This window comes from Mustela nivalis (assembly GCF_964662115.1).
Source record: "Mustela nivalis genome assembly, chromosome: 13".
Classification (NCBI taxonomy): domain Eukaryota; kingdom Metazoa; phylum Chordata; class Mammalia; order Carnivora; family Mustelidae; genus Mustela; species Mustela nivalis.
The window spans coordinates 21,589,368-21,605,476 of NC_139032.1; the positions used below are offsets into that span (position 1 = coordinate 21,589,368).

Consider the following 16,109-nt stretch of genomic DNA (forward strand, 5'->3'; position numbering starts at 1 on the left):
TTTTTTTTTAAGATTTATTCGACAAAGAGAGAGAGCGTAAACAAGCAGGGAGGGTCGGAGAGGGAGAAGCAGGCTCCCTATTGAACAGGGAGCCTGATGTGGGGCTTGATCCCAGGACCCTGGAATCATGACCTGAGCCAAAGGCAGATGCTTAACCAACTGAGCCACCCAGGTGCCCCACTGGTGTCTTATCTTAACATTTTTCTGCCCCAAGATGGGGAGGAAAGGCCAGCACCAAAATCCATGTCAGCACTTTTTCTGTGGGAGTCATTGAAGCAACTCAACTAAACCTCCTTTACCTTGCGCCCCCAAAAACGTGTTGAGTTGTGGCCGGTGGGAAAGCTTCCTTCAGCTATGAATGCTAAGAGGAACATAGCTAACAAAGGGAGCGTGGACTCAGGGCTGAGCTCATCATATAAGAGTACTGCTCTACAGAAGTGTTTTATCAGATAGGCAGATATATATTTGTATGTTTATAAATATATAAGTTTAAGAGTTTAAATATTTCACACTACTATTAACAGGTAGCAATTGATACTTACTAATTTCAAATAATCCATTGATTTAAAACTTGGTCAATTTTCTCTGAATAATTTAAGGCTAATGTTAGTAGAGGAGCCCAGAGAAGATGGCATGCTAAATTGTGTATTTATTTTAACAAAAGCCAGCTGAAAAGGCAAAAAATTCATGGTGTAAGTGATTCAGCATCTCTACACAATGGTAAGGGTTGAAATCCTTTTGAAGCCCTCTGCTCCTTTTGAAGAGTACCTTCTGTTGCTGATTTGCCTATGTTACTAAAGAAATAGCCATCCTGTTTTGAAATGTTCAGTTGGATTATGGCCGTGACAAAACATTTTTTAACAGTATATCGCTTACCTGTGGGGGATTCAGCTCTGCACATGCTAGGGACCACCTAGACCTTTTTAACTAACTATATGTGTACATTAAGATTTCCAGCTATTTTGGGGCATCTGAGTGTCTCAGTGGGTTAAGCACCTGCCTTCGGCTCAGGTCATGATCCCAGGGTCCCAGGATCATGCATCTGTTGGGGCTCCCTGCTCATCTGGGAGCTTGCTTTTCTCTGCCTGCTGTTCCCCCTGCTTGTGCTCTCCCTCTCTCTGTCAAAAAAATAAATAAAATCTTTAAAAAAAAAAAGATTTCCAACTATTTTATCCTAAGAGTCATATCTTCTAGAAGCCAAAATATCTAGAATGGATATAAATTAGTAAGATAGTGTGACCAAATGTTTAGGCACTACTGCAGAGATTAAAAATCAGCACTAACATTTACATTCTACATACTGAAAATTCAGAAATGCCACATGTTATAGCATCAAAATATCTGATATGATAAATTACAGCCCAGAAAAAGTGGTCATCCTGCTGTGAAGTATTAGTCCAGAAATCAGAAAGACAAACATGGTAGACAAGGAGGTTTGCACATTGACAAAGTGGCCATCATGGAAAGCAATAGTAATCACCAGAACCATATTCTTGGATTATTTGTTTGATAGAAGTTAGAAGGACAGACATCGTGGCTAGGTAGATTCTATTTTATTCACTCTTCAAATAAGAGTCTTTCCAGCCCAATGATATGTCATGGGATTGAACAAATTGGCATATTCAGTTATCAAAAGGATGCCTGCCACCTAGAGAGACACGTGAGTTTACTGTCAGTGGCTGGCTGTCAGCGGCCTTTCTGATCTTGTTGCCATGGAAATTGACATTAGATAGGTGGGAAGAGGGGGAGTTATAGGTTGCATTCTTATTTCATTATTTCAAATATGATGTTTGAACCTTTTGCCTTCTTTGTACCCATCTGAAACTGGTTTCCCTGGCAACAGAATCGGGGACGCCACCTCCCCAAGATCTGAGAGCTCTTTCTTCGCTGATCTCAGAAGATAGCACTGAGGGGGAGAGCCAGCAAGGCTATGATTCCTGGGACTGGCTGAAGGGGTGTGAGAAAGAAAAGGAATTGGAAGTCACCTGAAACTTCCTAAGGTTTAAAATATATATATGTATATATATATATATGGTTTTCTTTAATTCAGGATCTAGTCATTTAAGTTATCCTGGGGGGAGGCTGCCACCAATTTAAAAAAACTGCCATCACTCAAGGTAACTAACTAAACCCCACTGGTCCACACAACTCTTCTCTCCATAGCTCAGGCAACCTGCTCATGCATTTTCATATACATCATGCTTGCTTTTCTTAAAGGGGACAAAATGGAAAAAGAAAATTTCAGACAAGGACTCATTGGGTCATCTCTCCCCATATATCCATGTTTTCTCATCTGAAGTAGTTTGCTTTCCAAGAGACTGTAAGTTGTTCTTAAAAAGATTTTCACCGCAGAGGGTATATGTTCAGTAGAGAATGTAGTAGAATTAAAATGGTTGGTCTGCTTAAAAAAAATAAATATTACACACAAAACCATAAGGGAAAGGAAAGAGTAGCCATTAAACTAAACTATTCAGAATGGTTGCACTTTACATTCCAAATGTGGAGTTATGTATTGGGGCTATTATGATTGCAGAGGGCTGTGCAGTGGATTCAGTAGAATGGCCATGTAAATTGAAAAGCAAACTAATGTCTCTTCAGGCTCTGGAAACCACAGAAGGAATTTGCTCCCAAGTGGAAAACTCTAGGCATTCAACCAATGAATCACTCACCCAAAGAACCAGAGCTTTGTCTTTTTCATCAACTGTCTTTTATGCACAAGTAGGATATGGGTCACTTCATACAATATCAGAAAGAAAACCAGGAGGGCACAGGTTTCAGCACATAGACCTTTTCTGAGTGCTGATGGTTTTTATTATGGAAAAGGAGACAGTGTGTTTCTTTAATTTTGCCATATAAAACATTCCCATGTGATTTTATACCCCAAATGCTTGATAAAAATAAAACTCTTGATTGAGATGGTTGTGTTGGGTGGAGGTTAACAGATTTTACTTTTGTGCAAACAAAAAAGCCAACTACAGAAATGAAAAATATAGGCTTATAATACATTCACATTCTATGATCTAGCCATCTAATTCCTGAGATTATTCCAAGGCAATAGTTCAAAGGAAGAAGAAAGCAGTTCTATATGTGAAGTTGTTTAATGCAGCAGTAGTTATTAGAGCTAAAATGTGGTCAAAACAGTCACGTGACATTGCAGAAGTAGTCTAATAAACAGTGCTGTGTCACTTGATGGAGCCAATAAAAAGAGCTGAAGACAACCCAGAAATATGGAGAAGGAAAGGACTCGAGACAGCTTAATAAGAAGAGCAGAATGGAAAATGGAATGTGTGCTGTGCTCACATATAAATGAATGCATGGGAAATACATCAAAAATAGAAATATTAGGATGGAGAGGTTTTGGGGTTTTTTAATGCTCTGTAGCTCCTTCCTTCAAGCATAAATACATAAATATAATAAATAAATAAATAAATATTCGTATATACATATATTCATATTTTCTATATATCACATGTACATATGCGTATGTATATCAGATATATATGTGTGTATGTGTATATTGTATATCATATGGATATCATATGGCTTTATCATGGGTATGACCTTGGGCAACTTCCTTAGCCCCTCTCAGGACTTTTCTTCAACTACAAAATTGAAATAAAAATAGTTACAATAAAAATAGTTGAAGGGATTAAACATGATGCCATTTTCTAACAATTTTAACAAATTTGAGAATTTGAGAATGAAAATATATATATATAGTCTCTCTCTAGCAGTAATTTGATATTTGGACCCTTCCCGCTTCACTTTTGTAAGTGGCTTTGCACATTGGTTGTTGCTTATTGCAGAGCAATTAGCTGGGTTGTTCCCTCTGGTTGCTTCACTAACTAGACACAGAGTGAGGAAAATAGAGAAATAAGAGCATGCCTTGCTTACAGCAATGGCCATGTGCATCAAAAATTGCTGACACCCTTGGGCACCGGGTGGTGTGGTCAGTTGTGTCTGACTCTTGGTTTCTGCTCAGGTGGTGATCTTATAGTCCCAATGATGAAGTTCTAGAACCTAGATGAGGTTCGGTGGGGCTGAGGTCCGGAGCCGATGACCAAGAATGAATTCTTGAGACCTCTTTGGTGCAAAATGGTGGTTTATTAAAACACGGGGACAGGACCCGTGGGCAGGAAGAGCTGCTGCCCCGGGTTGTGAGGGTAGGCATGTTATATACCTTGCGGTTGGGGGAAGGTGAGGAGAAGGGAGGTTTCAAGGGGAGTTTTCATATGCTAAAGAGGGCCTACAAGATGCCAGGATATTTGTAGGCCTTGCCCTTGCAGCTTGATCAAGGTTGTCTTCAGACCAGCCATTAACATTAAGATAGTTGGGAGACTTTTTGGTGGGATGTCACAATCCTGCTATCAATCGTCTTTGTTAGTGAGATTTAGGACATTTGCAAGCCAAGGGAGACTCCTGTCTAGCAGGATTGTGAGCTCTGCAAGTTAACTATTTGCTTATTGTTCATGGCATTCAGGGCTGCCTGAGGGATGCTACACTTAGGACTGAGTGGAAGTGGATGGAGGGGGGGTGTACAAGGCGCCAGCTTTTACTTTGTCCTCAGCCAGCCTCGTGCTCCCTCATCACCAAGATCAAGCCCTGTGTCGAGGAGCTCTGAGCTTGGCCCAGACTCTGCTTGAGGTTTTCTCTCCCTCTCCCTACTCCTCCCACTTGTGCTCACTCTCAAATAAATAAATCTTTTTTAAAAAATTACTGACATCCTAACAATTAATGGACTAGGTAGAAATTGTGCAAGCCTTATAGCTCACTCCTTTTGGGTGAAATGCATAATATAGCCTTTAAGATGGCAAGAGATACATACCACCCGAACTGAAACACACATTTTCCTCTTGGAGAGAGTGATTAGTGTTCTAAGAAATGAAGGGAATCCTCCCAATCTAACTTGTTAAGTTAAAGTCCACTCACAGTACGGCCAGCGTTTTTCCAGAGCAAAGAAATGAACAGACACCAGGTGTCAGCAGCCAGTGCCAGAACTGCAGCTCCCCTCCCTTGTGAACATACCGCAAAGCAATTCCAAGTTTCTTTACAAATTGCCTTTTTAGAAGGTGGTGTTAGGAGTATGCTCATTTCTAGGGAAAGATGCCGGTGCAGGGGTCCTGAACACAGAGCCTTGACTTTATAAGATACACAGATATGCTTGAACTGAACTGGAGTTACCAATGACTGTTTCAGTTGCAAATGGACAAGCTTTTATTAAAGTCTGCCCTGAGACCATCAACTCACTGCCCAAGGCATTCACAATTAAAAGCCATCTGAGGAGGTCAATGGTCAGCTGAACTGGACCTCAAATTGCAAATAAAAGAAAAGCACGACCAGTGCTATGTTAAATTCTCAAAACAAAGTCTCAAAAAATAAAAAGATGGAAATTCTTGGGGCGCCTGGGTGGCTCAGTGGGTTAAGCCTCTGCCTGTGGCTCAGGTCATGATCTCAGGGTCCTGGGATTGGGACCCACATCAGGCTCTCTGCTCAGTGGGGAGCCTGCTTCCCCTCTCTCTCTGCCTGCCTCTCTGCCTACTTATGATCTCTCTCTGTCAAATAAATAAGTAAATAAAATCTTAAAAAAAAAAAAAGATGGAAATTCTTTAAAATTGCTTGTTAAAATTAGTAAATTATCCGAAAATGGCATCTCTTTTAATCTCTTCAACAGCCTTGTAAGGTAAATATTTTTATTTCAATTTTGTAGTTGAAGAAAAGTCCTGAAAGTTGCCCAAGGTCATACCCAAATGATAAATCCATATCAGACCTGGGATCTGTGCCTGATTCCAAACTTGGTGTCCTTCCAACACATCACAGTGCCCAGTAGGCTACTTCCAGTTCACATTCTCATTACAAGTAGGGCATCACACCTGCAACTTTTCAAAGAACCTTTGGTTTTAAACAACAAAAACAATATAGAGGTAGGTTAGAGTTCCCTACTTTTAACTCACTACGAAGGTTTACCATCATTGGTGTTTGTAAATTACCTCTTCGAGACAAGTGAAGGATAATGGTGGAAAGTAATGAACATACTTTCATAATATTGAAAATAGAACACACAAGTTTATGTAATAGAAACCTATCCTGAGAAAATTAGACATCCACTTTAGGTGTCTAAAAGAAGCTTTCAAGGTTCTATGAAAGGTTTCCTAGATCTGCTAATGGGACGGATACCTTAAGTATGAGGATCGGATGGTCAATGAGCTGACCTCCTCTAAGCTGGAGCAAAACTAAATGGAAAATGAGGTATCGCTTATTGCCTATCATTAGCAAGTATTTTTTAGAGTTAAGTGTAATGTGGTTGACCTGAGGCAAACTAGCATTACCATGCACTGCTGGGAGTATTATAAATAGGCTTAGGATTTCTAGCAAACAATGTTGGCAGTGTATATCAAAGATCTGAAATAACATTTTATCTTTTGATACAGTAATTCCTCTTCTTGGGATCAGAAATAAGAGAAAATTATATATGAACATTTTCTTTACAAGGATTTTAACAATATCTCAATGTTTGAAATAGTCTACTTACCTAACAAAGGAGAAATGAGCAAATTATAGTAAATCCAACATTGTGAGTTGTTTGTGAGTAAATTTTAATAAAGAAAAATAAAGTCAACTGATTTGCCAAAAAAACCTCCCAAAAAAACAATAAAAAAATGGGCAAAGGACATGAACAGATGTTTTTCCAAAGAAGACATACAAATGGCCAACAGATATATGAAAAGGTGCTTAGCATCATTATTAAGAAAAATAGAAATCAAAACACCAGGTGGTATCATCACCTTCTATCTGCTAGAATGTCTATTATCAAAAAGACAATGCTGGCAAATATGTGGAGAAAAGGGAACCCTTGCTGCATTTATTGGTAGGAATGTTCACTGGTGCAGCTACTATGGAAAACAGTATGGAGGTTCCTCAAAAAAATGTAAAATACAACTGTCATGTGATCCAGCCATCCCAATTCTGGGTTTATATTCAAAGGAAATGAAATGACAATCTCAAAGAGGTATCTGCACTCTCATGATCAGTGCAGCATTGTTTACAATTGCCGAAGTACAGGAACCACCTAAGAGTCCATTAGTGGATGAATGGATAAAGGAAACTGGAGACACACACACACACACACACACACACGAATATTGAGCCTTTAAAAAGAAGGAAATGCTGCCATTTGCGACAACATGGATGAACCTAGAGGTCACTATGCTAAGTGAATTAAGTCAGAGAAAGACAAATACTGCATGGTATCACCTGTATGTGCAATAAAAAACAAAAAATGTTGAACTCCTAGAAAAAGAGTAGAATGGTGATTGCCAGGAGCTGAGAAGTTGAGGAAATGAGAGGTTGGTAAAAGCTTATAAAACTTTTCGTTTTAAGAGGAACAAGGTCTGAGGATAACAACACTGTAGTGTATGACAGAAATTTGCTGAGACAGTGGGACTTAAGTGTTCTCACTACTCCCCCCAAAATATATACTGGAGGTGATGGATATAGTCATTAGCTTGATGGGGGGAGTCCTTTCATAATATATGCATCTATCAAATCATTACATTATATATTTTAAACATCTAAGAATTCTTTTTGTCAGTTACACCTCAAGCTGAAAACAAGAAAAAGAAAGTGAGAAACATATTATAAAACCACAGGAACAAGGTAGAACAAAATTAAGATAACAGGCATTGGAATCTGACTCCAGCCATTAGCTGTGTGATCTCCAGCTAGTTGCTGCCTCTCTATGCCTGTTTCCTTATCTGGTAAATGAACATGAACCCAATAACTATCTCATTGGGCTTTTTTTTTTTTTTTTTTTTTAAAGATTTTATTTATTTATTCGACAGAGAGAGATCACAAGTAGGCAGAGAGGCAGGCAGAGAGAGAGGAGGAAGCAAGCTCCCTGCTGAGCAGAGAGCCCGATGTGGGACTCGATCCCAGGACCCTGAGATCATGACCTGAGCCGAAGGCAGCGGCTTAACCCACTGAGCCACCCAGGCGCCCCTCATTGGGCTTTTTGAAGATTAAGTGAGATAATACAAAGTGCTCAAGTATCCTTGAGTATTTTATATCTGGGAAATACTCAACATATGTTCATTATTATTAATCACCTATATTATATTGAACATATTTGTTACAAAAATATTGTTTCTAAGAGATACCATTATGGGGTTTATTTTCCTCTTTTTACCTTGTTATATTTTCCAAATTGAAATCAGAAGTATATACTTTTATGAATTGAAAAGAAATATATGCAGAAACATCTGGAAAGGGCTTCCAGTGTCTTGCCCACAACAGTTCATCCAGACCCTTGCTCTAATGGCACAATGGGTTGTCCTAGGCAGCTAATGCCAAATAAGTAATTTACATCCAAGACTGGTGAGAACTGCCTGTCAATCCTTTACTGTTGAGTTTCCTTAGGGCAGTGCCTCACCCAAATCCCCCTCTGTGACCATCAGCAGTTTCTTCCTCAGGTCCCTCTCACTGGAATAATTTCCCCTCAGCTACCAGCCTGGTGGCCACCTTGCCAAGGGCAGAGATCACACCCTCAGTAAATGTTGGTGGGTTAAATGAATCTAATATGATATCCTAAAGATTAAAAACATTCTATAAAGTCAGCATCTTATTGTTTTACACAAAGTATCCAGTTTTCAGAAAAAACAATTCTCACTTTTTTTTTTCTTTCTTTTTTTTATTTTTTAAGATTTTATTTACTTATTTGACAGAGAGAGAGATCACGTAGGGAGAGCAACAGGCAGAGAGAGAGGGGAAGCAGGCTCCCTGCCGAGCAGAGAGCCCTATGCAGGGCTCCATCCCAGGACCCCGAGATCATTACCTGAGTTATGCAGAGCCTTAACCCACTGAGCCACCCAGGTGCCCCTCTCACTTTTATATACATCACCACTCCAATTAAGCATTCTCAAGGCTTTCACTACATTAGGTCCTTAAGGTAGATTTTCCAACGCTGATAGAAGAGTCATATAACTCAGATTAAATTATGACTTTCACTTAGTCATAATTTAATCTGAGTTATATGACTCTTCTATCAGCGTTGGAAAACTTTTTTGGAAAAAAAAGTTTTTTTTGGAAAAAAAGTTTGGAAAAAAAAAGGCTTGGAAAAGCACCTTTTTCAAGTACTCAGTTCACATTTAGTTGTATTGTAATATTCAGCTTCAAAAGGTGGCTTTGGGAGCAAAGACTAATACAAAAACAGCCACCTCAAAACAGTATGTCTTGTGTTTTATTGTCATTTTAGTCCCAATCCTTACCCCCAAAGCTTCTAAGATGGGAGACTCCCAGTCTTCAGAGAACATGAATACACTAGATTAGCAGTTCTCAAAGTGTGGTCTCCAGACCTGCAGCCCCACGATCAAATGGGAATTTGGAGAAATACAAGTTCGCGGGTCCCACCCTGATCTACTGCCTCAAAAACTCAGAAATTTGAATCTGTCCCTCATGGTGATTTGGATGCAGACTCAAGTTTGAGAACAACTTTTCTAGACACATGAACCCAACTAACAAGTATTTAGTTGTTTAAATGCCAGGACAAAATATGAAGCTAAAGCTTTGGTTGCCTGGAGATACACTCCTCAGGGCAGAAAATAACCCTTACCCAAGCTTCTTGCTCTGGGAAGCCCGAGACTATAGTGATATGACAATTTTGTTGCTGAGCGAAGATTGAAGAGAAGATATCAAGGAGAAAAAAAATCCATGGATCTAGAGCAAAGTGGAGGGTTTGAAACATCATCACTCAATTTCAAGCTGATGGCAAGAGGCAGCAGTCTCCTGACGGCATGAAACAGCATGCTGAAGGTAAGAATTTGATCTCTCCGATTTGCTGGAAAACTCCTTTGGGAAAGTCACAATCTTAAATGGCACAAATGCCATTTTTTAAATCCCAATTTTAAAATCCCTATATGAATGCTCTATGGCTTTAAAACCAGATGCTACTGACCAGTAATGAAACCTTAAAAAAAATAAAAAATAAAAAAACTAGGTCATCAAAAATCCCATCTCTCAACTGCTATGAAGATTATAATTTATGTCAAACACTTCCCTACCACCTGGTAAATAGCACAAACTTTAAAAAAAAATGTTAATTATCATATTGATGAAATATTTTGTTCTTATTGTAAGTGCTAGAAACACCTAGTTACCAAAAGGCATTCCAAACCTAATCTCACTAGGATTTCAGTTTTTACCTAGTGAACTTCAGTTCCATGGAAGAACTACATGGCAGAAACCCACATTCAAGGTGCAAAGACCACAAGTGATATTAAAAAAACAAACAAACAAACAAACAAAAAACCCAAGATTAAATACATCTAGGGATAATGACAATCCTAACATTTTTATGGATTAAGCTACCTGGCATGGCTCTTGGCATATACAGGCAATCAATATTTGGTTGAATCTGAATTTGTAATCCATATCAAGGCATGGTGTATTTGGCTTACCAGGATTTCAAGAACCCCATGATTCCAGGCCATGATTCCAGGCTCACTTGGGGACAGGTGTGTGACTCCTAATTTCAGTTTAGGAAGAAATCACTCTCCCGCTCATATCTTCCAATTGTGAGACAGCTGCCACTCAGTCCTGCTTCCCATACCTGTTTCTGATCCCCAAATCTCAGAGAAGCAGGCATGACTACTGTCTCATTCCCATTTTATGAGTAGGGAAGCAATTGTCTTGGCAATTCCCCAAGATTCCAAACACCCTCAGCAGAGGAGTAGGACTAGCTCTAGAATGCCTCTTCCAGGACCACACTAGCAAACAGGAGTGGTTTCATCAGATTCAAGATAACTGATGAACTGTAAGGTCTAGACCTTCAAAACTCTCACTAGAGAAAGAGTATCAGAAGGTTGGGAAACAAGAAAGCACATAAGGAAAAAAAATGCACCAACAGAAAGCGGGACTACTTCTTTAACCCAGAGCCCTTTCAAATGTGCCCCCCTCTTCTTGATGGACATACAGCTTCACAGCAAGCAAGAAACCCTACTTCCCAGTCTCCCACGTGACCAAGTCCTAGTCAGTAGAAATAATGATCAGATTCTTAAGTCACCTGCTGATAAGGACATCCATTTCCTTGGATTTTCTTTTTTTTTTTTTTAAAGATTTTATTTATTTATTTATTTGACAGAGAGAAATCACAAGTAGACGGAGAGGCAGGCAGAGAGAGAGAAGGAAGCAGGCTCCCCGCCGAGCAGAGAGCCCGATGCGGGACTCGATCCCAGGACCCTGAGATCATGACCTGAGCCGAAGGCAGCGGCTTAACCCACTGAGCCACCCAGGCGCCCCGATTTCCTTGGATTTTCCCCACTGCTGGCTGGAAGTGGAGGCAAGGAAAGCCAAAGATGGAAACAGAGCTACACCACTGGCCTGGCTCTCTGGGGAGATACAGACGCCTGTGGTCTCTAAGCACTTTACTGGTAGGTCTCTGTTCTAGCAATGTAACTTCTCTCCTCCTTGTACAGAAATTAAGGAAGGCAGGCAGGAAAAGAGAGACAACAGAAAAGATAAATACTATATTAATAAGCCATCAGAATCTGTTGTAGAGAAATGTACTTCATTATACAAGGAAGGAATGAGAGAGAAATCAGCCTTAGTAATAAGGGCTTTGCCATTCACTTAATGAGAAGAGAAAATACTTAACAACTCTCTGCATAAACAAATATTATTTTGGCAAAAAGCAAACAAAATAATGTTAAATGTATAAAAACGAGGAGGTCTGGATAACAAATGAAAAATATTAAGACAAACTGCCAACAACTTGCTGGATCCTAAGAAAACAAGAACATTAAAAATTCCTTAGGTGCTATTTTTAAATAGCCAGGAAGCCTGGTTTAAAAATATTAACCATTCTTTTCTAAAATATAGCAGTTAATAATAGGTATACGAAGAAATGAGCCATATAGCCTTGAAACATGCATGGTCAACTTATTAAAAGCCCAGGGTTATGGGTTTCATCTAATCAAATTAATACAAGCTTGTCCGCCAAGAGGAAGACTGGACTAATGAGAGATCGCAATGGCAAGAAGCTCCGGGGAACACCTTAATGAGAAGAATGGGGCTCAGTGCTGGGCGTGACTGGCTCAGGTCAACTCTTATAATAGATTAAGTATTAATGAGACAAAACCAGTTGGCATCTCACCTTTTTTTTTTTTTTTTTTTTACAGGTTAATGAATTCCACAGCTTTGTGGACATCATCTATCTTAACACTGAACACAAGTCACCCACATGTCTTGAGAAGTGATGCTTGCGAAGGGAGACAATAAAGATTTGAAGATGCTGGACTCTCCTAGAGAAGAGAATATTCTGTCTCCCAGTGAAACACCAAGAAAAAGCAGAGCTTTAATTTGTGACCTCCAATCACAGGAGATCTTTAAAAAAACATGAATCTTGATGAAGTTATTTTAGCTTCCCAAATGAAAGTGTCATTAGTAAACCTTCAAGTACTGACTATTCCTAGTCTTGAGTTCCCACTAACTTAGAGGTGTTGATTAGGTTCCAATGCAGTGCGCGTCCACAACCAAATCTATTTGCAAATTCAGAAGGGCCTGCTTCAAATTCCTCTGCAAATGTGTGGACTCTGCTTACAAAACCCACATGAGTGATCCCAAAGCTTTGATAAAAACAACAGAGAAGGAAAAGGAAAACCACTTATTGGTACTAAAGCCTTTACTGTAATAAACCAAATATATTTACAATTTATACAAATGTTTAACCTTCAACAAAAATACAAAAAAACATTTCACAAGATGCAAAACCAGGAAACAAGTTCATTGGAGACAGCACTGCTCTACAAAGCACAGAATGTGAGGGGAACCGCAAGGAACAGGAAGGTAATCTCGGCAGATCACACAGACAGACAGGAACAGGCTCTGCCTACACCCCTTGGCCCCTCTGTCCATTCTGCCTCAGTGCTCCGTTTGGTCTAGGTAGATAGGTGACCTTCAGCTGATAGACTCGTCGCCTCCTCTCTGTAGACTCAAAGTAGTTTCATGTCAAGGTTTGGAAACAGGTTTTCGTGGCTTTCTTTTTCCTTTTAAAGTTACAACTTTTCTATTTCTACAAATTCTCAAAACATTTTGGCCCGATTCAACTATAAATGTTATACCACATCATGTTTTCAGTAGATGACTTCATAGACTGTAGCCTTCTTGTCCCCTGAGCCAGTGACTATGTACTTATCATCCACAGAGATGTCACAGCTAAGCACGGACGAGGACTCTTTGGACTGGAAGAGAAAACAATGGGCGCAGTTTTAATGGGAACAGAGATGCTCAGGGCCCCTGCTCCTCCCTGAGGTGCCTTCACTTCTGGAGTCCTGGAGAATGCCCCAATCAAACGGTCATTCTGGGCAAGGAGCGCTGATCTACTTACCTGGAATATACTAGCTCCGTAGGGGGTCCGCCATGCATTGAGAAGGTTGTCTTTGCCAGTACTCACAAACCATTTACCTAGAGTTCGCAAAGGAACATGGAGGTAAACAAGATTAAAATCCCTCCTTAGCAACCTGGACTTCATCAAACTCAGAGCATTTCTAATCACGAACTATTATGTCTAAGCACTTGGCTAGGATGGGAGTAGAGAGAGCAGGTTTTAAATCCAGGCTCCACTGTGAACCATCTGTGGTCTTGGCTTTTGTCTAAGCAGTGGCAGGGACCATGTCAGCCCCACAAGCCACCGGATACACTTTAGACAGGATCACATCCAGCACACAGTGGGTCCTCAAATAGTGAATCGATAAAGCTGCTGACCTTGTAGTCCGTTTCCTCACAATGAAATGGGACTAGGAAGGATTAAACGACAAACTTAAGAAAAATGCCAGACATGATATATGGCACACAGAATGTGCTCAGTGACTAACAGCTACTCATCCCTCCATCCATCTCGAGATAAATATTTGACTCCACATGAACTTCTCTCTTCATCTTCACTGCAGAGTAGAACATTGTGGGGCAAGCGGAATATGCCCTTCTCTGATCCTAGTTCCCTATCCTGCTCAGTCCATAACGACTTCCAACATGGCTGCCCCAGGCTTCTAAAAACCTTGCCCCCCTACAGAGTGGTAACTAATTGCCCTCCACCTCTGCGCTTAAGAAAAAAAAATAAATCTGTGTCAAAATCTTGTATTAGGCAACTGTATCCCCTGCTGACTTTTCTCACATTAGGAAAACAGGCTGAAACGGACATCACGATGCTCTGAGGGACATATTAAGACAGCAGAATTACTGCATCCAGCTGCTCAGAGAACATTTTTTCCAGACGTGATCTCTACTGTATTTTTTTTTTAGAAGTATTTTCCATTGCGGCCATTGGCATCCTCCAGTTTCCTTTCAGCTCAACTCACCACAATAAGCAAATTTTAGGGACAGCACACAGCTCTCATGGAGATGCAGCTGGTACTTGTCAGGCTTATTCACGTGAAGAACTTCCACATTGCTACTCTCCATGCCCACGGCCAGCCACTCCCCAGTTGGGCAGTATCCAAGGGAGAAGATCTGTAGGAAGCAGAACAGGCTTGCTGGTGATTTTGCCCAATAAACCGAGAAGTGAAATGGCAACAAGAAATGGGTAAAACAGCAAGAAGAGGGGGATGTAATCTGCAAACTCTGGATTGCAGTAAAGTCCACAGGATAAGAGACCCAACACAGACCAGCCAAGTGTTAAACACCTTTATGAAAACAAACAGAAAGCTTGGAATACATACATCACATGTGATGAAATTATTCTTTTAATACTTTTTGAAGTTTACTTATTTAAGTCATCTCTACCCCCAATGTGGGCTCAAACTCATGGCTCTGAGATCAAGACCCACATGCTCTACCAACTGAGCCAGCCAGGTGCCCCAAGAAATTATTCTTAATAATATGACATTTGTGGGGCACCTGGGTGGCTCAGTGGGTTAAAGCCTCTGCCTTCAGCTCAGGTCATGATCCCGGGGTCCTGGGATCGAGCCCCACATCGGGCTCTCTGCTTGCCAGGGAGCCTGCTTCCTCCTCTCTCTCTCTGCCTGCCTCTCTGCCTACTTGTGATCTCTGTCAAATAAATAAATAAAAATTAAAATAATAATAATAATAATAATATGAAATTTGTGTGTATATGTATGTTTTAATGTGATCCTTGTCTTCTGCAGATACTAACTGAAATGCTTGTGATGAGATGACGTATGTCTGGGGTTTACTTTAAAACAATCCAGTGTTTGGGGGCAGGAATGATACGGGAGACAGGTCATGGGTTCACAACTGTAAAGCTGGGTGATGGGCAAGTGGGCTTTATTGGACACTTCTCTGTACTTCGAAATATGCAATGACAGTCTCTGTACTCGTGTACACTTGAAATGTTCCATAAATTTTTTTTTTTTTTTTTTTTAAGGCAGACTGTAAACAGTACCCTAACTCATACTGGGAAAAGGGCTGGAATGAGTAAGACTCTAAGAAACTCCACAAAAGATTAACAGGAACATGAAATTTAGTAATATGCGTAGCTGTACACAAGTAATGATCAAAAGAACAATTCCACCCACAGAAAACACTTAAAATGGAACTGTCTTTCCCCAAACAAGTCTAGATTCAGACGCTCACCATCTAACTCATCCCCACAACCCACGAAGTTGCCATTTCATATCATTTCAAACCTCCATCAATCTAGTCAGCCACGAGTCCCTTTTCCCAGGGATGCATAATAAAATGGGCATCCACAGAGATATGACTGCATTTTTTTAAGCTCCCCGATGCAAGGGAAATGAATTAACTTTCAGAGCTGTTGTGATTTTTCTCGACTCCTTGTGATAACCCTGCCTATTTTTCAAGCTGTCTTTTTATATGTGAATCAAATAATCCTCTCTCACCCCCACATTGGATGGTGGGAATATGTTCCAACAGGTCAAACCACAGGTTCTTCACTGGACGAGTTCCTTCGGTGAACTCGTCCATAAATAAAAGTAACAGGTCTTAATCAATAGGGTTTTAGAAACCACTCTAAACATTTCAGGGATGTTGCCTGTCTGTCCGTGGGGGTTGTTTCTGTTTGTTTTAAATCGGCATCTCAAAGTCACGACTGGTGCCTTTTTCTTACTATGGTGGGGTATAAAGGGAGGGAGAAGCAGACCAGC

At 40.3% G+C, this 16,109-nt stretch overlaps 1 protein-coding gene across 2 annotated transcripts in view; it reads right to left on the reverse strand.

The window, feature by feature from the left end:
• Positions 1–12,652: 12,652 nt before the first annotated feature.
• LOC309847012 (transducin-like enhancer protein 1) overlaps positions 12,653–16,109 on the reverse strand; it is an 86,499-nt gene continuing 83,042 nt past the window's right edge. For both annotated transcript variants that reach the window (XM_082696716.1, XM_082696715.1), the window contains exons 18-20: positions 14,346–14,496; positions 13,376–13,452; positions 12,653–13,229 (exon numbers count right to left, since the gene is read on the reverse strand). In XM_082696716.1, coding sequence (XP_082552842.1) covers positions 13,122–13,229; positions 13,376–13,452; positions 14,346–14,496 — 336 coding nt within the window. In that variant the 3' untranslated portion in view covers positions 12,653–13,121. The remainder of the gene's footprint in view (positions 13,230–13,375; positions 13,453–14,345; positions 14,497–16,109) is intronic.